Consider the following 25130-nt stretch of genomic DNA (forward strand, 5'->3'; position numbering starts at 1 on the left):
TTTGTTTCCTTCACTGCTTGCTCAATATACAGATTGAAAAACATCGGGGAGAGACTACAACCCTGTCTCACTCCCTTCCCAACCACTGCTTCCCTTCCATGTCCCTTATTACTGCCATCTGGTTTCTGTACAAATTGTAAATAGCTTTTCACTCCCTGTATTTTACCCCTGCCTCCTTCAGAATTTGAAAGAGAGTATTCCAGTCAACATTGTCAAAAGCTTTCTCTAAGTCTACAAATGCTAGAAACGTAGGTTTGCCTTTCCTTAAACTAGCTTCTAAGATACGTCGTAGGGTCAGTATTGCATCACGTGTTCCAACATTTCTACAGAATCCAAACTGATCTTCCCCGAGGTCGGCTTCTACTAGTTTTTCCATTCGTCTGTAAAGAATTCGCGTTAGTATTTTGCAGCTGTGACTTATTAAACTGATAGTTCGATAATTTTCACATCTGTCAACACCTGCTTTCTTTGGGATTGTAATTAATATATTCTTCTTGAAGTCAGAGAGTATTTCACCTGTCTCGTACATCTTGTTCACCAGATGGAAGAGTTTTGTCAGGACTGGCTCTCCAAAGGCCGTCAGTAGTTCTAATGGAATGTTGTCTACTCCCGGGGCCTTGTTTCGACTCAGGTCTTTCAGTGCTCTGTCAAACTCTTCACACAGTATCATATCTCCCATTTCATCTTCATCTACATCCTCTTCCATTTCCATAATATTGTCCTCAAATACATCGCCCTTGTATAGACCCTCTATATACTCCTTCCACCTTTCTGCTTTCCCTTCTTTGCTTAGAACTGGGTTTCCATCTGAGCTCTTGATGTTCATACAAGTGGCCGTAGTTTCCCCTTGCTTTCATCCGTTCGCAGTACCAGCACAGCAAGGCCGTTTTGGTAGGGGATCATGGAGGATTTTATAAGGGGAACTATGCTCCAGACTATTACAAAGATAACGACATACCTATTTCCAGCACCGCCACTTTCATTTTACTAATTCACCTACTACTAATATTTACTGTATTAGTGTTAATGCGGTTCTAGGCGCTTCAGTCCGGAACCGTGCTGCTGCTACGGCCACAGGTTCGAAACCTGCTTCGGGCATGGATGTGCGTGATGTCCTTAGGTTAGTTAGGTTTAAGTAGTTGTAAGTCTAGGGGACTGATGACCTCAGATGTTGAGTCCCATAGTGCTTAGAGCCGTTTGAACCATTAGTGTTAAAATTTACTGTTACTGATCTGGTTTCATTAGTGTTTGTTTTGATCTGTATGTCTGTTTTCTCAGCGATTCTGATAGCTCAGTTGAGTAGTCTGCTTTCTTGTCTTACTAAACTCGTTATCTGATCACTTTGATGTTATAGGATTGTATCTAGTTGTCTGTGTACGGTAGCCATGCGGTCATGCTCTCAGATCCAGCAGTGGCTCAGATATGTTGTATTAAGAGCACCACTGTGCACACTGCCTTCTGAGGCAGCAGAGAACGCTGCCTAAAAGGGAGTACTGTAATACAGCACTACTTCTTAGTTTTTCTGCCTAACATGTTTGAGCGCATCTGTGCCATGTCAAGTACAGCCTTTGGACCATACGTTGCAACTACACTCCTGGAAATGGAAAAAAGAACACATTGACACCGGTGTGTCAGACCCACCATACTGGCTCCGGACACTGCGAGAGGGTTGTACAAGCAATGATCTCACGCACGGCACAGCGGACACACCAGGAACCGCGGTGTTGGCCGTCGAATGGCGATAGCTGCGCAGCATTTGTGCACCGCCGCCGTCAGTGTCAGCCAGTTTGCCGTGGCATACGGAGCTCCATCGCAGTCTTTAACACTGGTAGCATGCCGCGACAGCGTGGATGTGAAACGTATGTGCAGTTGACGGACTTTGAGCGAGGGCGTATAGTGGGCATGCGGGAGGCCGGGTGGACGTATCACCGAATTGCTCAACACGTGGGGCGTGAGGTCTCCACAGTACATCGATGTTGTCGCCAGTGGTCGGCGGAAGGTGCACGTGCCCGTCGACCTGGGACCGGACCGCAGCGACGCACGGATGCACGCCAAGACCGTAGGATCCTACGCAGTGCCGTAGGGGACCGCACCGCCACTTCCCAGCAAATTAGGGACACTGTTGCTCCTGGGGTATCGGCGAGGACCATTAGCAACCGTCTCCATGAAGCTGGGCTACGGTCCCGCACACCCTTAGGCCGTCTTCCGCTCACGCCCCAACATCGTGCAGCCCGCCTCCAGTGGTGTCGCGACAGGCGTGAATGGAGGGACGAATGGAGACGTGTCGTCTTCAGCGATGAGAGTCGCTTCTGCCTTGGTGCCAATGATGGTCGTATGCGTGTTTGGCGCCGTGCAGGTGAGCGCCACAATCAGGACTGCATACGACCGAGGCACACAGGGCCAACACCCGGCATCATGGTATGGGGAGCGATCTCCTACACAGGCCGTACACCTCTGGTGATCGTCGAGGGGACACTGAATAGTGCACGGTACATCCAAACCGTCATCGAACCCATCGTTCTACCATTCCTAGACCGGCAAGGGAACTTGCTGTTCCAACAGGACAATGCACGTCCGCATGTATCCCGTGCCACCCAACGTGCTCTAGAAGGAGTAAGTCAACTACCCTGGCCAGCAAGATCTCCGGATCTGTCCCCCATTGAGCATGTTTGGGACTGGATGAAGCGTCGTCTCACGTGTTCTGCACGTCCAGCACGAACGCTGGTCCAACTGAGGCGCCAGGTGGAAATGGCATGGCAAGCCGTTCCACAGGACTACATCCAGCATCTCTATGATCGTCTCCATGGGAGAATAGCAGCCTGCATTGCTGCGAAAGGTGGATATACACTGTACTAGTGCCGACATTGTGCATGCTCTGTTGCCTGTGTCTATGTGCCTGTGGTTCTGTCAGTGTGATCATGTGATGTATCTGACCCCAGGAATGTGTCAATAAAGTTTCCCCTTCCTGGGACAATGAATTCACGGTGTTCTTATTTCAATTTCCAGGAGTGTAGATTTTTTCATGCACAAGCAGTGTTACCCTGTGAAACGTGCATCACTGTCGCGTTGTCACTAATGTAGTTATTACAAACTACTAATATTTTCATCATACGAATTGCGAATGACTCTACCCTAAAGCACATTTGCTTGTAGGTATTCTCATTTGTTTACTTCTCTTGTTGTTAAGCGATGTCTGATTTCACTGTTGTGGTGCATCCCTAAACGGAAACTTTATATATGTTATTCCCATTACTTTTGTTTACGATTGTAGAATAGGGCTTGCTTTTCTTTATTTTCACATACTTCCTCCGTCATACATGCATGGTAATTCACTTACGCTCCATATGCAGCTAACAGCTGGACATACGAAGTAAATAATTCAGCTGAATGTCTCGTGGCGCCGCCATAACTTTCATCTTGCCTTTGGTTTTGAACACTTTCCACCACTGAAATCATGGTAATCATAAAAACTCTTAAGTACTCACAAAAATGTTTCACGGAACAACCGGGCTTAATTTTCTCACTAACTTCGTTAAAACATCAAGCAGCAGATTCAATGCAGTCCACCCATTAAATGATCAAAAAATGGTTCAAATGGCTCTAAGCACTATGGGACTTAACATCTGAGGTCATCAGTCCCTAGACTTACAACTACGTAAACCTAACTAATCTAAGGACATTACGCACATTCATTCCCGAGTCAGGATTCGAACCTGCGACCGTAGCAGCAGCACGGTTCCGGACTGAAGCGCCTACAACCGCTCTGCACAGAGGCCGGCATTAAATAATCTATAAAATGACTTGTAGAATGAAACATATTAGTAACTGAGATAAAACCGAGAAATCGCAGTAGAAACAACAAAATATTTACGCCCCATTATTTAAATAATAATTTTTGCTCTAAAACACTTTGCATTTTTCAGGCATATAACAAAATAAGGATACTCTGACGAGACCAAAATGTGGTGGGATATGCTTAGGCAAGAAAAGTAGTAAGTAGTTGTGTTATACGAAAACGTATGGAAGGTTTCGGCATTTGGTAAAGAATTTCTGAACACTTTGATTCATAGGAATCTCCGCCAGTCACCCGATAAGATGGTCAACCACTATTGCATTTAATGACAAATTAAAAACCTGACATGCCAAGAACACGATACGCTGCAAGTGAGCACCATTAAAATTCATCACTGATGTAGTTATGTTTTGTTTCAGAAGTTAACTTGTAAAGAGAACGATTTCTGTCCAAGATATTTACTGACGACGAAAAATTGTGGGTTTGTGTAATATCAAAAGCAGAAAGTAACGGCTGAACCGCAACAAGAAAGCACAGAAGTTTCTGTTCATCCATACAGGACTTGTTTTATGCTTCTATTAGAATAATATTTTGCTAATTGTGTGCTGTGAATGTAGCCATACATTCTGACATTACTTTCCAGCAACAGCTAATGTGATTTTTGTCTGTAATTGGAAAAAAAATTGACAAGGCAACGTAACAAAAATCTCCTTCCCTTCCACCCTCCTCTCCCATCTGTCACTAAAATGCCTACGCTCTACGAACGAGTATTCTCATGATTTTTCTCTTCCGTATCCAGAAATCTTCAGAGGACCTCTTCCACTAAAGTAAATGTTGTTCAACTTGACTTCACGACTTCAGCTTCAAAGCTCATAATATATTCAAAGCATGGAGAAACTAAATCAGCTTTGGAAGAGCGCCATAGATCATGGAGAGAAAGCTGTTAATAATTAGTTAGTGCGGTGTTTGTAGTAAAGCGTGTGTGTGTTTGATGGGAAGATAAATAACACACTGTCTCGAAAGTTTATTTTCCCTCATGTTGTAGGTGAGCCTCATCAGAAACACAGAGAATAGCAACATTTGTTTGTGTACGTAAGAGGAAGGGTAAAACATATGGAACACGTAAGCGAAAAATTAGACTGTAATTGGGGTGAAAACTGCTATGTGCTCTGGCTACAGGTGAATTCGATTTCTGAGATTTATCTTTACTGAAAAGCTTCCTCGTTTCAAGTGCTAATACCATGTTTCGTTTCCCGCAGTTGTTGAGGAGAGTGAATATAGTATTTTGATTTTATACATCAACTTGTCGTTGTAACAGAACCAAAGAATACATTAAAGAACAGCGTATAGTACATACAAAATAATAATAATTGGTTTTAGTTAGTAACTGAAAATAAAAATTGTTGTAAGTCAACTCCATATCTATTTGATGGGAAAGTTATTTTTCTCATTTAATTTTTGCACCGTTACTGATGTTCACAAGTGTATGATATAGTACAGTAGTCACTTTCTTATATCAATCGACAAATTTAAATGAGAACAACTTCTGGAAATACTTCACCATTATTTTCTTTTTTTGAACGATCAGGGTGTAGAAGTGGGCGACGCGGCATACGACAGTGGCTGGGAGTACTGGGACGTTCCGTCCCAGAAAAGCATCGTCATCATCATATGGCGTTCACAGAAGGCTTTCATCTTCAAAGGCGGCTGGTTCTATGCACTCAACGTCGCAACTTTCGTTGATGTGAGTTGCAGTAACACTTTTCTAAAACTTGTAATAACTTTCGAATATTTTATTCGTAGGGTGTATACGGAACGAACAGACCACACATTTTTATCCGCCCACTCACATGAAAATATACATTATCTGAAATTTACAGTCATCTTGTGATAGAAATGTTATGCTCTATATTGAGACAAACGCAGTAACACATTAGATCGATTTAAATATTTAATACCTTAGATCCGGCACTGATATACACTCGTGTCCAAAATTAAAGCAACAAATTGAAATTTTGCAACGTTGTATGTATTTTGCTAAAAAATCATCATACACAGTAGAAACAATTTGAAGAATACAGAACGTAAAGAACTGCAATTTGCATAACGGTTGACAAAAACGTTATTCGTTTTTTTCCACCTTAACGGGTTTACATACACATTCTAACAACTGTTTAATGTGCTCAGTATGAGGTGTGACCACCTCTGGCAGCAGTATTGGCGTGACAATAACAGGACATGATGTGAATTATGCCATCAACCTCATATTGAGGCAATAAAGCCAATTCTTCCTGCAGAGCTGCTCGCGAGTCTTGGAGAGTGATTGATCGATGCTGACGTGATGCAACCCGTCTCTCTAGTGCATCCCAGATATTCTCTTTGGGCCTCAAATTGGGTGAGCGAATAGGCAACGCCATGCGTGCAATACCATCCGTTTCCAAGAAAACATTAACCACCCGTGCTCCATGAGGTCGTGCATCATCGTCCATCAGTACGAAGTCTGGGCCCATAGCACTTCGCAACAACCGTACATGGTGTCCCAAGATGTCATCATGATTCCTGACAGTAGTTAAACCTTGCCGATTCAGCCATGCAATTTGATGAGGAGGTGTTCGAGAGGTCAACATAATCCCTGCCCACACCCCTAGGGATCCTCCTCGATATCGGTCTCTTTCCTTAATTTTTGGGTCCTGATAACTTACTCCACGTTCCCTCCTGATGCGAACCTGTCGAGAATCATTCTCCAGACCAAATCGGGACTCGTCTATGAAAAGAACATTAGCCTACTGACCGACCGTCAAAGTGGGATGTTGACGACTCCACTCTAGACGTTCCCTTCTGTGAAGATGCGTCAGAGGTAAACGTATAGCAGGTCTTCGTCGCTAAAGGCCGCCCTGCCGAAGCTTTCTGTACCCCGTTTGCCCCTACATAACGCTTCCAATGGATGCTGAGAGGTCAGATGCCAGTTGCCATGCACTACTGAGGCTGTACTATCGTGCCCTTATAACCAAATAACGTCAATCGTGGTCGCCCTTGTCCTGGTCTTCGGGATACATTTCGGTCCCTATAAACTGTCGCCATGTTCAAGAAGCAATAGAACGGATCACATTAAGCCATCGGGCAACATCAGTTTGCAACTGCCCTCCTTCCATCCCTCCTTTGGCCCTCCACCGCCGAGAGTCAGGTAGGCATCTTCTATGTGCCATACCGCACAGTCTGTGACTGTGTACGCAGCGATTGTGGATGTGGGACTACCCAGCAAAGACTATTCCGTTTTATAGGTGCCCTGAGGTCATCTTTGGCGTGGTTGACCGTTGACCTGATTGCCGTCTTCCGAGCAGAACACGATGGTACGGACATCTGTTGACAGTTTGTATGCTTATATCGTGAATTAGACACAGGATGGGGAAATAGTGGTTTGTTGCTTTAACTTTGGGCACCAGTGTACATAAGAATCAAAGCTGCAAAATGATAATATAGCGCTGGAACTTTATCGCAGCTGATTTTAGAAGTGCCTCTCTCTTTCTGTTGGCCATATTGTAATACAAAATGTTTCATACGATATTTTCGCTAGCTTAAGACTGAAAATGATAAATACTAATTTTTTTTAATTCTCAGTAACTTCATATACATCCATACTCCGCAAGCCACCTGACGGTGTGTGGCGGAGGGTACCTTGAGTACCTTTATCGGTTCTCCCTTCTATTCCAGTCTCGTATTGTTCGTGGAAAGAAAGATTGTCGGTATGCCTCTGTGTGGGCTCTAATCTCTCTGATTTTATCCTGATGGTCTCTTCGCGAGATATACGTAGGAGGGAGCAATATACTGCTTGACTCCTCGGTCAAGGTATGTTCTCGAAACTTCAACAAAAGCCCGTGCCGAGCTACTGAGCGTCTCTCTTGCAAGGTCTTCCACTGGAGTTTATCTATAATCTCCGTAACACTTTCGCAATTACGAATACTAAATGATCCTGTAACGAAGCGCGCTGCTCTCCGCTGGATCTTCTCTATCTCTTCTATCAACCCTATCTGGTACGGATCCCACACCGGTGAGCAGTATTCAAGCAGAGGGCGAACAAGTGTACTGTAACATACTTCCTTTGTTTTCGGATTGCATTTCCTTAGGATTCATCCAATGGATCTCAGTCTAGAACCTGCTTTACCGACGATTGATTTCATATAGTCATTCCATTTTAAATCACTCCTAATGCATATTCCCAGATAATTTATGGAATTAACTGCTTCCAGTTGCTGACCTGATATTGTAGCTAAATAATAAAGGATCTTTCTTTCATTGTATTTGCAGCGCATTACACTTGTCTACATTGAGATTTAATAGCCATCGCTGCACCATGCGTCAATTCGTTGCAGATCCTCCTGCATTTCAGTACATTTTTCCATTGTTACAACCTCTCGATATGCTACAGCATCATGCGCATAAAGTCTCAGTGAACTTCCGATGTTATCCACAAGGTTATTTATATATATTGTGAATAGCAACGGTCCTACGACACTCCCCTGTGGCACACCTGAAATCACTCTTACTTCGGAAGACTTCTCTCCATTGAGAATGACATACTGCGTTCTGTTATAGTCCATATGCTCTTACTTTGTTCATTAAACGACTGTGTGGAACTGTATCAAACGCCCTGTGGAAGTCAAGAAACACGGCATCTACCTGGGAACAAGTGTCTATGGCCCTCTGATTGTCGTGGAGGAGTAGTGCGAGCTGGGTTTCACACGATCGTCCTTTTCGAAATCAATGCTGATTCCTACAGAATAGATTTCTAGTCTCTCGAAAAGTCATTATATTCGAACATAATACGTGTTAGAGTATAATGAGTAATACGAAAAATCTCTCATGCTTCCTGGTATAGAAGACATGTATTGATTTCTGCCGAACCGCGATTAGTTATAGACCCAACGGCTGACGCCTTACATTGGGTTGTATTGTGGAATAAAAACGAAAATAAATTTTGTACACGGTGTATCCTGATGCGATAACAAACTGTTGGTTCTGTTAGGCGCTAGTATTTGTGGACATACAGGGAAGATCTTCTCTGAGCTTTCATTCTTCATTTTACCAATGCCATTCGTGATTCTCTTATATTTTCAATATAAATTCCTCATCCACAAAGGCCTCCTTTCATTGTCTATTCACTACGGTGTGATGGTATCGCTCGAATTCTGTCATCGGTGACAAATTTCTAGGGGCTTCAGTCTGGAACCGCGCGACCGCTACGGTCGCAGGTTCGAATCCTGTCTCGGGTATGGATGTGTGTGATGTCCTTAGGTTGGTTAGGTTTAAGTAGTTCTAAGTTCTAGGTGACCGATGACCTCAGATGTTAAGTCCCTTAGTGCTCAGAGCCAATTGAACCATTTTTGTCCTTATAATGCGAGAGGTGGGAACACGTAATGTTCCCAAGAACATGTTTGTTTTCGTGGTTCAGGTGTTATGATGTGGGGGAGCATAATGTTGCATGGGTGTACTGACCTCTAAATCTTTGAACACGGCACAAGCACCTGTCAATGTTCTTGTGATACTGCACTCCTTCCCCGTGTGTATGTTTTCCTCGTTGCTTTCGAACTTCATTTTTGTGGATCGCATCGAACAGCAGTGATGGAAGAACGCTTACAACGACAGGATATTCGGCGAAAGGACTGGCCTACCCATGCCCCCGACCTAAATTCATCGAGAGCGGATGGCATGCGTTGGGAAGACGTGTTGGAACACGTCCACATGCACGACCACCCAGCAGTTGTCAAACTCGCTGGCTGAGTAGTGGGATACCCTGCCATCAGAACTCCTCTTCAACCTTATAGCCAGGATGGAGGGACGTTTCAGAGCGTGCCTTGTTATCCATGGTGATTAAACACCCTATTAAGAACCATGTCACGCCTTTTATAATGTCCAGTGGACCATCATAAATCGCGATGTTCAGCGCAATTATCGTCTTTGAATAGAAGTGGCTTTTCTGTTCGTCTCATTGCGTGTTTTTTCAGTTACGTCCAGAACTACAGGGGTCACTCCAAAAGAAATGCACAATATTTTTTTAATCCATCTTTTATTCTACATATTTGAAACTTTTACAGTGTGTAGATACATCCTTTAGGAACTATATTTTCATTTCTCCACATAATTTCCATCCCTATCAACTGCCTTACGCCGTCTTGGGACCAGCATCTGTATACCTGCACGGTAAAATTCTGGAACAACTTTTTGGAGCCACTGTTTGGCAGCGTGCACAAGGGAGTCGTCTTCAAACCTTGTTCCACGAAGAGAGTCTTTCAGTTTCCCAAAGAGATGATAGTCACATGGAGCCAGGTCAGGACTGTAAGGCGGGTGTTTCAGTGTTATCCATCCGAGTTTTGTGATCGCTTCCATGGTTTTTTGACTGACATGTGGCCGTGCATTGTCCTGCAACCGCAAAACATTCTGCTTTTGCCGATGTGGTCGAACACGACTCAGTCAAGCTTGAAGTTTCTTCAGTGTCGCCACATTTGCATCAGAATTTATGATGGTTCCACTTGGCATCATGTCCACAAGCAGAATCGAAAAACACTGTAGCGATAACTTTTCCAGCGGAAGGTGTGGTTTTGAATTTTTTTTTCTTTAGTGAATTTGCATGATGCCACTCCATTGATTGCTTCTTCGCCTCTGGTGAAAAATGATGGAGCCGTGTTTCGTCATCTGTCACAATTCTTCCAAGAAATTCATCTCCACCATTCTCGTAGTGTTCCAAAAGTTCGCTGCATACCGTTTTTCTTGTTTCTTTGTGAGCCACTGTTAACATCCTGGGAACCCCACCTGGCACAAACCCTTTTAACGCCAACACTCAGTATTCTGCAAACACTCCCTTCCCCTGTCCGAACGTAGTGTGACAATTCATTCACTGTGGTGCGTCTCTCAGCAGTCACCATTTCGTTAACTCTCTGCACATTGTCTGCAGTGTGTGCAGTTCGAGGACTGCCTCTGTGAGGACAATCCTCAATATTGTCGTGCCCGCTTTCATCATGTAACCTGCTTGCCCGCCGACTAACTGTACTGTGATCGACAGCAGCATCTCCATACACCTTTTACAACCTCTTGTGGATGTTTCCGACTGTCTCGTTTTCACAGCACAGGAATTCTACACGTCGATTCTGACGAACGTCAAATGTAGCAGCCATCTTAAAGACATTGTGTGACGGCGCCACTCAAGAGAACAGGTTGAACTAAGTTTGAAAACAAGCGGGAGGGATGTATCTACGCACTGTAAAACTTCCACACATGCAGAATGAAAACTGTATTTCTACAAAAATAGTGAGCATTTCTTTTGAAGTGGCCCTTGTATATTGTAGCAGTTCTTCCCAAGTTTCATCATCCGAAAATAACTTCCGTCCATAATTTTTGCACACCAGTGTGTGTCAGTAAATTACACCATATTGTATTTCCGTCCTAATACGCCCAATGTCAGAGAGAATTAATCGATCATCTTTATATATAGAGGCCCTTAGGTAGCCATTATAACTGGGCAATATTATTGTACAGCATATTTAAGGTTGCTTCCAGAGAACAAAGTGTTGTTGCAGAAATTTAATGTCAAACTTTGGAGATGCAAACATGGATGATATGGACACCAGGTATTATTAGATCCTTGAGCTGGCTTATAAGAGGCATAAGGAATGGGAAAATGTTGAGAGTGACAAAACGGAGAAAGCAATCGAAAAATAAGGGACGCACTTGGAGACTCTCGTCCCAAACATTCTGCTTCAAGTCTTTCAAAAGCTGCGACACTGTCGCAAATAAAACAGTGACCCGAATATAGAATAAATTTCCTTTACTTTGCGTCTATGGCCACAAAGTTTTTGTTAACAGATTACCAGTTTCAGTCTATAATGACCATCTTCAGATCTGCAGCAAAATATGAAGAAGCATACTAGCAGATTGTCTACAGTTTAAAACAACAAAACAAATCATAATGAATAGTATTACTGACAGACATATACATTTGTGTGCTTTAAATATGAAGTATCTGAAACTGGTCATTCTATAGAGAGCATTATGAATTGTATACGTATTCTCCACAGAGTGGGAAAAGGCCGTTCTGTTAATTTGTTAGAGAATCTTAAAATTTACATTGCAAAAAATGAAAGAACCAAGAAAACTGCTTAACTGCGGAGCGATTTCATGCCCAATACGTACTTTGCTCGGCTTCACAATGTTTAACTTCAATCTTCTTATTTTTCTTTGTTGGATTTCGATTCCCCCCCCCCCCCCAGAGGTGGGGTGGGCTGGCAACAGAAAAGTTAACAAACAGCATCAGGATACATGAAAAACAAACAAAAGCAGGCGATAAAATGGTGACTGTTAAAAACTGAAACATGGAGAAAAAATTACGACGAAAACATAAAAACAAACCAGTCGGCGATGCTGATTAAAACACATAGTAAATAATCAGGTACAATTTAAAAGAACACATTGACAGTCTGGTTTCTGTTCACCCGAGATAGAAAAAACACAACTAGCGACAGTATGGTGGCTGTTCGCAACATTGACAGAGGACACACAACACTGAATACTCACTTAAAACAGCACTATACAGACGACATGGCGGCAGATGGGGGGTGGGGGGGAGGACCCGGACCGATGAGGAGGGAAAGTTGGGGGAGAAAGGGGGGAGGAGAGGAAAGGAAAAAGGGGGCTGACAGAGGAAGGGGACATAGTAAAAGGGAGGGACTGGGTGGACGCAAGAAGGAGTGGGAAATGCAGTGGAGGGGAGAGCAGAAGGACTCGGGGGAGTGAAGGGGGGCAGGGAAAGGGTAGGCAGGGAAAAACAGAATGGAAGGGAGGGAGAGAGAGTCTGGGGAAAGGACAAAGGACGGGAGGGGGAGGAGAAGATCAGAGTTGAGAAGAGGGATAAATGAAGGGAGAGAGGGCATCATCCCAGAGGGGGGAGTCGACAGAAGCCACCTTGGGAAAGGAGGTGAAGGGTGTAGAGGTGGAAGGTAATGGGGACACAACAGTGAAGGCACAGCAGAAGCTGGGGGTTGAGAGGAGAGGAGCAACCACGGGATGAGGCAGATCAAGGTGGCAAGAGGCGTAGAGGACACAAATATGTTTGAGGAAAAGGAGCAGATGGGGGAAAGGAATCAGGTTGTAGAGGATCCGCATGGAGGACAGGAGGCACATACAGAAGGTGAGCCAAAGTGTGTGGCACTCAAGCATTGGGAGGGACTTACAGAATTTTTTTTTTGGGGGGGGGGGGGGGGAGGGCCGGATTACCAAGCGGGACTGGTGTAACAGAGGATGAGATGGATTAAGATTTGAAGGCGTGGAGGATGTAAGAGGGGTTCAACCCCCATGTCCAGCCAGAGAGGAGTTTTAGGAGTCGGAGGCAGTTGTGGACTTTGGATTGGATAGAGCGGAGATGAGGGATCCAGGTGAGGTGACAGTCAGTGGTGAGGCCAAGGTAGGTGAGTGTGGGGGAAAGGTGGAGAGGACAGGCGCAGATGGTAAGGGAGAAATCAAGGAGCCAGAAGAAGCGAGCGGTATGACCTACAATGATCGCCTGGGTCTTGGAAGGATTGATTTTCAGGAGCCACTGATTATTCCATATGGCAACAAGGTCAAGGTGATTCTGGAGAAGTCGTTGGGATCATTGAAGGCTAGGTGCGAGGGCAAGGAATGCAGTGTCATTGGCATACTGCAGGAGGTGTACTGGAGGGAGAGGGGGTGGGGTTGGGGTATAACTGCCGTGTACAAGAGGTAGAGGAGAGGGGAGAGGACAGACCTCTGGGGCACACCCACAGAGGGGTAGAAGGTGCAGGAATCAGCATTATGGATGGTAACATAGGAGGGGCAGTGGGAGCAGAAGGAGGCAATCAGACGGACATAGTTGACAGGAAGGGCTTAGATCTGGAGTTTAAACAGGAGACCGGGTGCCAGGCATGGTGGTAGACCTTTTCGAGGTCAAGGGAGACAAAATGGAGGATCGATGGGAGTTAAGCTGGAGGGAGAGGAGAGGAAATGAGTGAGACATAGGATTTGGTCATCGGGAGAGAAAGAAGGTCGAAAGCCACGTTGGGTGTTGGGGAGAACTTCAGTCACTGAACGCCTCTGTTATATATACACTACTGGCCATTAAAATTGCTACACCAAGAAGAAATGCAGATGATAAAGAGTATTCATTGGATAAATATATTATACTAGAACTGAAATGTGATTATAATTTCACGCAATTTGGTTGCATAGATCCTGAGAAATCAGTACCCAGAAAAACCACCTCTGGCCATAATAACGGCCCTGATACACCTGGGCATAAGGTCAAACAGAGCTTGGATGGCGTGTACACGATTCCACAGTTCATCAACAGTAGTGACTGGCATATTGTGACAACCCAGTTGCTGGGCCACCATTGACCAGACGTCTTCATTTGGTGAGAGATCTGGAGAATGTGCTGGCCAGAGCAGCAGTCGAACATTTTCTGTATCCAGAAAGGCCCGTACACGACGTGCAACATGCGGTCGTGCATTATCCTGCTGAAATGTAGGGTTTCGCAGGGATCGAATGAAGGATAGAGCGACGAGTCATAACACATCTGAAATGAAACGTCCACTGTCAAAGTTCCGTCAATGTGAACAAGAGGTGACCGAGACGTGTAACCAATGGCATCCCATATCATCATGCTGGGTGATACGCCTGTACGCAATGACAAATACACACTTCCAAGCTGTGTTCACCGTGATGTCGTCAAACCACGGATGCGACCATCATGATGCTGTAAACAGAATCTGGATTCATCCGAAAAAAAGAGGTTTCGCCATTTGTGCACCCAGGTTCATTGTTGAGTACACCATCGCAGGCGCTCCTGTCTGCGATGCAGTGTCAAGGGTAACCACAGTCATGGTATCCGAGCTGATAGTCCATGCTGCTGCAAACGTCGTCAAACTATTCATGCAGATGGTTGTTATCTTGCAAACGTCCCCATCTGTTGACTCACGGATCGAGACGTGGCTGCACGATCCGTTACACCCATGCGGATAAGATTCCTGCCATCTCGACTGCTAGTGATACGAGGCCATTGGGATCCAGCACGGCGTTCTGTATTACCCTCCTGAACCCACCGATTCCATATTCTGCTAACAGTCATTGGATCTCGACCAACATGAGTGCTCCTTACACGAGGCATCACAACAATGTTTCACCAGTCAACGCCGGTCAACTACTGTTTGTGTATGAGAAATCGGTTGGAAACTTTCCTCATGTCAGCACGTTGTAAGTGTCGCCCCCGGCGCCAACGTAGTGTGAATGCTCTGAAAAGCTAATCATTTGCATGGGACAGCATCTTCTTCCTGTCGGTTAAATTTCGTGTTTGTAGCACGGCATCTTCGTGGTGTAGCAATTTGAATGGCCAGTAGTGTAGTTTGTTGATAGTTTCATCTGGTATAGAATGCCTTACGTACTGACTTCGTTTTCGTACGTTGTGCGCATAACTGTAGTATTTTCTTGTTCCTTCTCTGTTTATATAACACACTGCGTTAACTAGATAATCTTGTTCATGCACTGGTACAGAGTTTTATCATTCTTTTCTTGCAACGGCATTCCAGTAGGGTAAGAGGGGCCCTCTGGCAGTCACGTTCCTCTAACAGCTAACCACTTCTAGCCTATGCATAATTCTGACTTTAGTACTAACAGAGGACGCTGATTATGTGCGGCAGTATGTTTTCTTTCATTGTGGCTTCTTTAGCTATTTTTATGTTTCACATAATCCTGTGTACTATGAAAGCTGTTTATTATGTATGTAATTATCTATAATATTGGCACTTGAGCATGTGTCAATTACTGTGTCTTAACTCTTCCTCTTTTTAGCAGTCTAACTTATTTCATCGCTTTTTATTACCGTAATGCCTCTTATACCTTATCAGCCCATTAAGTCTTTACCGATTGTTTCAGCTTATTTTACATTTCTCAATTAATCCATGAAGACTTGTGTATGCATACAGCAGCGACATCTGGTGAACCTACAACACAAACATCTCTTGGCTACTGTACGGCAGTTTGTTTTGAACAGTAGTGCTGCTGACAAGATGATTCTTGCTTATGCTGTTATTTATATATATTTGACAACACTGGTGCTGCTTTTGCATTTGACATTGACGACGCCACTATGGCTGCATTAGGGCATTGTTTTTATAAAACAGGTATTCCTCTTCGAACTTAAAGCGCACAAATGTAAGTCAGTAGTAGTTTTCATTGTGGTCTTGTTTTATTGTTTTACGCTGTAGACAATCTACTAGTGTATTTATGTTTTTCCATATTTTTCTGAAGATCTGAAGATGGCCATTACAGACTGAAACCAGTAATCTGTGGGTAAGAAGTTTGTTACCATAGATGTGAAATAAAGGAAATTTATATTGCTTCAAGTGTTTTCTGTCCTCCTTGTACCAACCTCAACCTTCAGTCGTGAGTGGAAGATCAGATATTATCCACCTCTTGATCTATTAAAAGGTTTAATCGAATCTTTATTCATATAATAACATAAAAATAAATATAATATTGTAATATAAGTAATAATTGTTGATTGCATAACTTTTGCGCTTTTATGTAACCAAAACAACTTTTTTTAACCCAAGTACAGTATAAATGCACAAACATAAAAATTATGTATAGCTACTCTTGTTGTTTTATAACCAATAGAACGTTCGTCATCATGATCAAAGGCAAGAGTGTCCTGTTATCATTGATCCTGTTGTCACTGACCTGCATTACATCTCGCCCAGACTTTGCCATAACCAAGATGTTCCAACATTGTTTCCAAGGCATTACAGTAGACAATCAGCTTTGCACACAATGTTCATTTCTGACACGATCCCAGAACCTTTTTCGTCTGTACCTTGTCTATTATTAGATACATTCCAAGATTCTGAATTCGGATGTTTGTAAACTACAGCAGATGCATCGAAATAAAAGAAAATGCAATGGAAATAAAAAGTCATTCACTATTGGAAGGAAATGGAAAGGGAGAAGGCAAAAAACGTCACACTCTAGATAAAATTAGCTTATCGATTTGCCCCCTCCACCTCCTACCCTCCCTCCCCCCCCCCCCACCCGAAAAACAAAAAATAATCCTGTGTGCGGATCTGATGCTGAACTAAGTCTTGTCAGAAGTCATTACAAATTTCCTTGCCCATCCTTTTCCAGTGCGAGCATACGCTATGTCTCTAATGACCTGGTTATGGATAGGACGTTAAACACTACTCTTTGTGTCAATGGCCTGAAAAATAACGACATGCGTTAATAGCAATGGCCGACTGGTACTTCTGCTTGAAGCATCAGCTATATTCTGAAACGTAAGTTCTTTCCCGACAATTTTCAGTCCCTCTTCTGAAATTACTGCTGGACGAAAGCAATTTTCCTACATCCTACAAATGAAACACATTTCCTATTCGATAAACACTGCACTATCTTCTGTTATCAGTATTATTTCTTTAACAACCCTAAGTGTATATATCAAATACTGGAAGTAAATTTAAGTACATTGTATTTTACACTGCATGTCTGTGTACATCATTCACAGAATATTGATGGAACTTTATTTTCAGCTCATCAAGCTGTCTTTCTCCTACTACACGGTTCTACGAAGTATGAGGGAAGAATGAGAAGAGGACGAAACGATCTAGATTTCTTTTTCCTGATGATAATGTGGTGCATCACGTATGCATTTCGGAAACTCATTCTAAGTTCTAATTCAGCATTATTTTAGTGCACTGTAGAAAATTGCAAGTCTTCTGTTGTCATTACCCAGGAAGTTACTCTGTTATTAAAATCACCAAATTGCAAAACAAAACGTTCACTTCAGCAATTTTCTTTACATATTAGTTGCTATGACAAACTAGCTGACTTGATACAGCGTAAGATTCTGAGGCTTCTACAGAACAGTGCAAGTGACATGTAAAGTCAGTTTAGAATTTCCTAATTAATTGCATCATATATGCTATCAGACGAGAGTAAGTACGTATTTTCTAGAGAAGACCCACGGAATAAATCGAGATATATCCAAAAGTCTTTAGATTTTTTTTCCTTTGAGATAAAACTGTTCATCTTTAGTAGCAAGCGAAGGTTATAAGTTATTCAGTTTTTCTACAAATTATAACCGATCCTTGCTGAATCCTGAACTAAGAGGCCAGAGTTACTACATATAAGAAGTGTTCGCTTCTAACATGAAACTCTCATCGCAAAATTTCTTTCATCTGTACCTTGTGTATTGATAGACACATTCAAAGGTATGAAGCCGGATGTTTGGAAACTACACCAGATGCGCCGAAATACAAGAAAATGTAGTGGAAATAAAAAGCCACCAGTAGGACGACCGACGAACAATGCACCAAGACCATGGCCCAGCTATCAACCTAACAAAGCACCTGACTCCTGGAAGACGGGTGGTAAAAAGTAAAAGGCATAAATCACCGACTGCTGAGCACCCCAGCAATGACAAATAATGCATGGAAGGAAGCCAGTTTCCAGTTGTGCTGCATGTACGTGAGGGTGGCAGCCCACAGACTGCATCACCAAATATGCTCAACTAAGGGAATCACAAGATCATTGACAATTGTCAGTGCACCATGTGTGGAAGACCTTGCAATGAATGTCACATCACTGCGTAAAAAGAAAAATTATTCTCACTATCTTACTGTGCATATGAGGATAACTTTAGTTAACTAATTAATACTGTGTACACACTGTGTTTAATAAAATCTTAATAAAAACTAATGTTCTTAATGACAAGCAGCACCTGGAATCCTGGTTCTACCTTTTTCTCCAGCTATTGGCCAATACCAGTCCCATAACTTATACTCAGCTGAAAAACTTTCCACTATCTCTCTGACTCCACATTTGATCTTCCTGGAATATTATTTCTATCAGCTCACAGCACACTATTGTCTTCTGCTGCTCTTCATCTCTTACATCAGCTAATGAGTCATATTTATTATTGATTGTGACACTGAATGAGATCTGCAAACTATCCACAATTTATCCTATATCTGTTGCCATCTTTCACTTTCATTTCCCTCTTAAGTGCCTAAACTTAATTTTGATGTAACATATAGAGATGGATGGAGCTGAGATGACATGGGTGTTACACCTGGATAGGGTAGAATGCTGACATGGAGGGTGTGAGTGAGGCATTGCATGATCAGAACCACTGACTCAGGTGTTTATCTGTCAGCAGCAAAAGGCTTGGTACAGTAGTTCTTATGTGAACATCAACTACCTCAGACCTGGCCTTTGGCTTGTGCTGTACTGTTTTTTCCTCATGCTTAGTTACTCAGTCACACACACCAGTTGCATTGTGGTTGCTCTGTGCTTGTCTCTATGTAGTGTTTCGACACTCTGTTCCTCCGTAGATTTACTTGCACATTGAGTTTCATTCTCTCTTCCCAAGTTCACTGCCCTGTTCTTGTACTTGAGCCACTGTCAGCTAGTACAGTAACATTTTGTACTTTCAGTGATGGTATCACAACATTTCCACACCTGTGCAGATACAAAGGATGTTCTTAAGCACGTGGCACTTTCTTCTTCATAGTGTTAAATCGTGGTGATTGTGGACCAGCATTTTTGGAATGCTGACAGGAGTAGTTGTGTCTTCAGGAGCACTTACAAGTAAGGCACATCCTTAGTCAAGTTGATAAGGCTGCCTTGATATTGTCTAGCAATGTAGGATTGTACAAACTGTGCAGAATTTGAAGCCCTCTACTGGGCCTGAGGAACTTAAGTTTGAGGTTTTATACAAAGTGCTTATACATTATTTTGGTCATCAAACCCATGTGTTGGTGGCACAGTTACAGCACAATCAGGACCACAAGTACTCCAGACAGCCAAATGTGGCAGGCCTCTTGCACAAGTGCAGTTTCAAGTGTCCCCATTGTGCAATCAAATATGTGGACTCACTAATTAGGGACCTGATCATCTGGTTAACACTGGACCATGAACTCCAAACTACAACAGTGGCATTGTCTGACTTTTCTTTAGCCAGAGTTGCTAAGATTGCAGAGTGACATGAACTTACAGTAGCAGCAAAGGACATACTGTCCGACAATTTGCAGATGGTTAAATTAGACAGTTGTGATAAGCAACCCCAGTCCCCCACAAGAGGAGCCATGTGACCTTACCTTCTGCTAACCCACTGTATAGTGACACCATTGATGATTCGAGTGGAGGGATATCAAGGAGCTGCCTGTCTTTGCCTGCATCAGTCTCAGTGGGCTTGATTCAGTCACAATATCATAGTTCTTGTTCATCACATTATTCAGATTCTCAGCATTAGTTTCCATCCACACCTTTTTTGGCTCAATGGGCAAGTCAGAGAACCTGCCCTAATTGTATGTATTTGATGGTATTGGCCACATGTAGATGCCACGTGTGAGATATGCTGCAAGGTAGACCATTTAGCAACAGCTTGTCCCAGTTGATGAGCCAAAGAATAGTTATTAAAGGCCCGAGTGTTTTCTCTCAGTTTGGTGGTTTCTAATGATTTGACAACTAAGAGTGTGGGAAGTGTATGTGCAAACTTCCCATTTCTCTTATATGAGTCAACTTATTTGGTGTACACAGCTGATTTTCTTCTCTGGATAGCTGGCTTCTAGAATCTATATAAATTTCTTTTCCGAAGAATGATGCTAGTTACAGGAATCTTAAAGACACTCTCTCTACTTGCAAAATAGTTAAGTACTCGAAGGATACTGTTAACAGCTATTGGTATATTTGAGCTTCATAAAGAACAAAATTCACACTTCGCATATAAACATTTGACTTCTTGTAAGTCACTCATATCGTCTCATATTAGAAACTGATTTAAGTACATTTCAGAAAAGAGTTAGCTTAACAACCATAACTCTATTACAAACAAATTGTACAATATGTCTTGCCTCCAGCAAGTCCAAGATAAGAGTTTTTTTCAGAATTCAGGATCTCAAATGTTCATGATATTTATAACAATGGTCACTGATACAATTAGCACAGAACAACTCAGAAGTTCCATAGTTCTTCCTTGCTCTTTCACTATGACTTCCATGGATTGACCAACAAGTACTTGTTGGTGCCATTCAACTGCCGTGTCTACAGTCTTCTCACGACAAACTTCAAATCTGCACACCCAAACATGTCACACACAGTAGGTAGGATTCTATCATCCCACTCTCACATCTAAAATATCATATGTTTGAGATGTTAGAAGGCCAAGTGGTTCTAGAATTTACATAGAAATTCTCGAAACACCACAGGTTCCACCTAGCACCCCAGAAACATTGTCCCAGTACTTTCTGCTTCATCATTAGTGGAAGGCAGCAAATTGAGTTTCAGCTAGACACAAGAGTTCTGGTCACATAATTAACTTACACACATAGAGGCTCTGGCCTGCCCTGTGTTGCAACAGCCACTGCATAAGTGATGTCTTTATAGTAAGAACTATATTCCTTTTAGGAGGAAGTTCTCTGTCCCTGGACTTTATAACAATGTGAAATGTAAACTTACAATGTTAGTGGTTACTTCATAGTTGGTGCAAAATATTTTTGATTTAACACCTTTTCTGTTTTTGGCTTCCAGGTAATTGACAAAGTACATTTAGTGTCCCAAGCAGTCCCCTTTCAAGATTTTGATTGTTTACTGTGGGTGTACAATCAGCTGTTTGGTAATAATGTGAGTTTAGCAGAAACTTTTGAGGCACATATCTCCCTTAAGCCATCTGTAATACCTAAATTTCTTCACCCCCATTCCATTTCGTTCACCATGCATAATGAGACCAAGATAAAGTTGCTGTGTTGGAAGAACCTGTGCATCATTCTCCTATTTTGTTGAGCCAATGGGTCAACCCTTTTGTGGTAATTCAGAAGCCAGATTGTGGACAGCACCTTTGTGGTGACATTAAACAGATGGTCAGAGTGCTCTATGTCATGGACTTGTATGCAATTCTGCAGCCAGATTAGTTGCTGGTGAAGCTGTCATGGTGCTAGTCTTTTTCATTCATGAATTCGCACAACACATACCCGCAGCTGCCTATGGATGCCACTTCTCTTCTCTCAACACCCCCTTTGGGCTATACCAGTTTAATCACTTCTTCTCCATATTTCATCTACATGAAGAATTTAGCAATGACATTTTGTAGCAGTTGATTCAGGACATTTCCTGTTGTGTATACCACCTCAATGACATCTGGATCACAGGCTTCATGTGAAAGAAGCATTTACAAAATCTGGAGGCAGTTTTACACCACCTTCTGGTGAGTGGCCTTCATTGCAAACTGGAAAAAGTGATTTTTTCTCCCAAAGGTGGATTTTAAGGGATATTTATGAGCAAAGGTGACCTTGTCCCTTCGGGGGAGCATGTCAGAGCTACCATCAAGCTACTGGCGCCCAAGAACCTGAAAGGCTCCAGTTCCTTTTGAGCAAGATTTCTTATTAAGCTGAGTTCATTTTCCAGTCTGGCAACATCTTCCATACACATACAAAGCTACATTGGCCCAGCCAGCTACAATGTCATGGTACTGTAGTGTTTCATATAGTGTAAGACCATATATGTCTAGTTCTGGTGCTAGCAAGTCATTTTTGATTTCTTGAAACTGAATTCTATGAACTTTGTGAGATTAAATTTAAGCTGTTTACTGGGAACCAGATTAGATCCTGTTCACCTACCATCACAACTGTCTCCAGTAACATAAAATTAGGGCCCTTTATTATTATGCTTGTGTCACCAGCAAACACCACAATCTGTAAATCATATTTAAAGGAACCAAAAACTCATTTATGTAGGTTGTGAACCAGTACAGATCCTTATGGGACATAAATACATTATTCAAGTTGGGCTGTAGACACAGAAATGCTTAATGAAAAATATTTGATTTTCAAAAAGGTATTATATTAATCCCCCATGACCCTAAAAGCAATTCTATTCACATGCAATGGGGCAGCAATATTAGCGTCCAGACACTTTCGGATGACACAGGAACCAAAATTATGAGTAGCAAGCTAAAGCATAAATACCTTCTTATGAAAAAAGACCCAGGGATACTGACCCAGAAATTAGTGGTATAGATATTAGTGTCAGAGGCATTCAGAAACAGCTGGACTTGTTAAAAGCAAACAAGACTCCTGAGCCTTATAGAATCCCTGTCAGATTCTCTGTGGGGTTTGTGGCTTATCTTGCTTCCATTTTAATAACAATTCATCAAACATCCTGCAACCCAAAAATTTGTACAATGGTTGGGAGATAGCACTGGTGACATCTGTCTATAAAAGGGACAGCAGATGAGATCCACCACAAAACTACTGCTTAGTATCACTGAGGTCCACCCATTGTAGAATCATAAACATATTCTGATCTTAAATGTAAAGAGGTAACTTAAAAAGAGTGAACTCCTCCATTGCACTCACATGACACACTGCAAGATACAGATCAAGATAATCAAGTTGTATGCAGAGTCTTTTGACTTCAACAAATGAGTTGACTTTGTTCTACAACACTTATTAACTTAAATATTATCAATCAATGGGAAGTTGAGGTTGGAATGTCAACAATATAATGAAAAGAATAGACTGCTCCTCACCTGTTGAGTTGCAGACAGGTACGATAAAAAGACTGTTACATATAAGGTTTCAGCTAAAGCCTTCTTCAGAAAAGGGAAGTGCGCACACATTTACACAAGCAAGCACACCTATTTGAGATGTGCTTCCTTGTGTAAATGTGTGTGCGACAGGACTGTGGATTCCTTGATAGGGACTGCATAGTGTGCTTTCAGGTAACGATTGTTTAAATTCACGTCGCTCGTTAGATTACATCCATTGTAGGTTCATTATCTTACTGATTTAAGAATATAGTTTGTTGTATTAAGAGATCATTGTTTAAATTTTATTACTGTATATTGCCATGAGTACTAAGTGTGGAAGCTGCCATAGGAAGATAGAATCGGGTGTGGTATGTGGGGGATGTGGGGGTGTTTTTCATTGGGGCTCATGTAGCGGGAAATTTGACGAGATTATGCTTTTGGCTCTCCCATGGAACTGTAGGTTCTGTAGTATAGAAAAAAGATTCGTACAACAGGAGGAAAAGATGTGTGCCCTTCAGGCTGAACTAGATTTGGTAAAAACTGAATTAGCTAAGTTAAAGGGGGAAAAAGACTGCGGGAAATGGGAATTGGTAACAAGGAAATCGCGAAAAGGGACCAACCATGTAGATATTGTCGAAGTTCCAGTTATGAATAAATTCTCCTTGTTACCTGAAGTAGGAAGGGAGGAGCCAAAAACAGGTGTAGTTGAAAGTAGGGTGCAGCAGACTACTAAAATTGGTAACAGCATTAGGTCGGGAAAATCTAGTAATAGGAAAAGAAAAGTCTTGCTGCTAGGTAGCAGTCATGGGAGGGGTGTAGGCCAACTAATGCAGGAGAAATTAGGAGCAGATTACCAGGTCACGAGTTTGTTTAAGCCAAGTGCTAGGCTTAGCCAGGTGATAGAAGACATAGGACCACTCTGTAGGGACTTTGACAAGAATGATGAGGTGATAGTAATAGGTGGGGCAGGAAACAGCCTGGCTAAGGATAGGAATTATGATATTAAGAGTGACCTGGATAAAATAGGAGCTGCAACAGGATGTACGAATGTGGGTTTTGTTGAGGTATTGCAGCGTTACGATCAGCCCTCGGTTAACCCTTCTGTGTGGTGAGTTAACAGAGAGTTGAGCGAGCAGCTGCTGGACGGTGCAAAAACACACATTTATACAGTGCCTGTTGGTAGCATTGGGAGATGGGGATACACTCGACATGGCCTGCACCTAAATAGTCTAGGGAAGGATAGATTAGCTGATTTAATTGTAGGTCGTCTAAAGGGGGCCACTAGCACTCAAGGCAAAACCCCTGTGACCCGAAAGGGCATAGGGGCACCTTTTATAGGTTGAACAAGATGTCCAGACAGGCAGCTCTTAAAGGTAAAAAAATAAATGGTTCAAATAAAGGTAGAGGAAACAGTTGTGTTAATATATTTCACCAAAATATCAGGGGTTTAAAGAACAAAATAGATGAACTAATAATTTGTTTTGAGAATATTAAAAATACAACAGAAGTTGATGTACTGTGCCTGTCTGAACATCATATAACTACACAAATGGAAAATGTAACTAATGATGGGTATAAACTAGCAACTTATTTTTGTAGAGACAATATGGAGAAAGAAGGAGCTGCCATTTATGTTAAGGGGGAACATAGTTTTAAAAACATAGAAACCTCAAAATTCTGTGTAGAACAGCACATTGAAGTATGCGCTTGTGAGCTTAAATTGGACAGTGGTAAATTCATAATTGTGACCGTATATAG

At 42.4% G+C, this 25130-nt stretch overlaps 1 protein-coding gene across 1 annotated transcript in view; it reads left to right on the forward strand.

Annotated features, from left to right (window-relative positions):
- Positions 1-18540, forward strand: part of LOC126273326 (odorant receptor 83a-like) — a 74989-nt gene extending 56449 nt beyond the window's left edge. Inside the window, exons 8-9 of the mRNA XM_049976872.1 lie at positions 5382-5537; positions 17377-18540. Coding sequence (XP_049832829.1) covers positions 5382-5537; positions 17377-17433 — 213 coding nt within the window. The 3' untranslated portion in view covers positions 17434-18540. The remainder of the gene's footprint in view (positions 1-5381; positions 5538-17376) is intronic.
- Positions 18541-25130: the final 6590 nt, after the last annotated feature.

Source organism: Schistocerca gregaria, chromosome 5, assembly GCF_023897955.1.
Source record: "Schistocerca gregaria isolate iqSchGreg1 chromosome 5, iqSchGreg1.2, whole genome shotgun sequence".
Taxonomy (NCBI): Eukaryota; Metazoa; Arthropoda; class Insecta; order Orthoptera; family Acrididae; genus Schistocerca; species Schistocerca gregaria.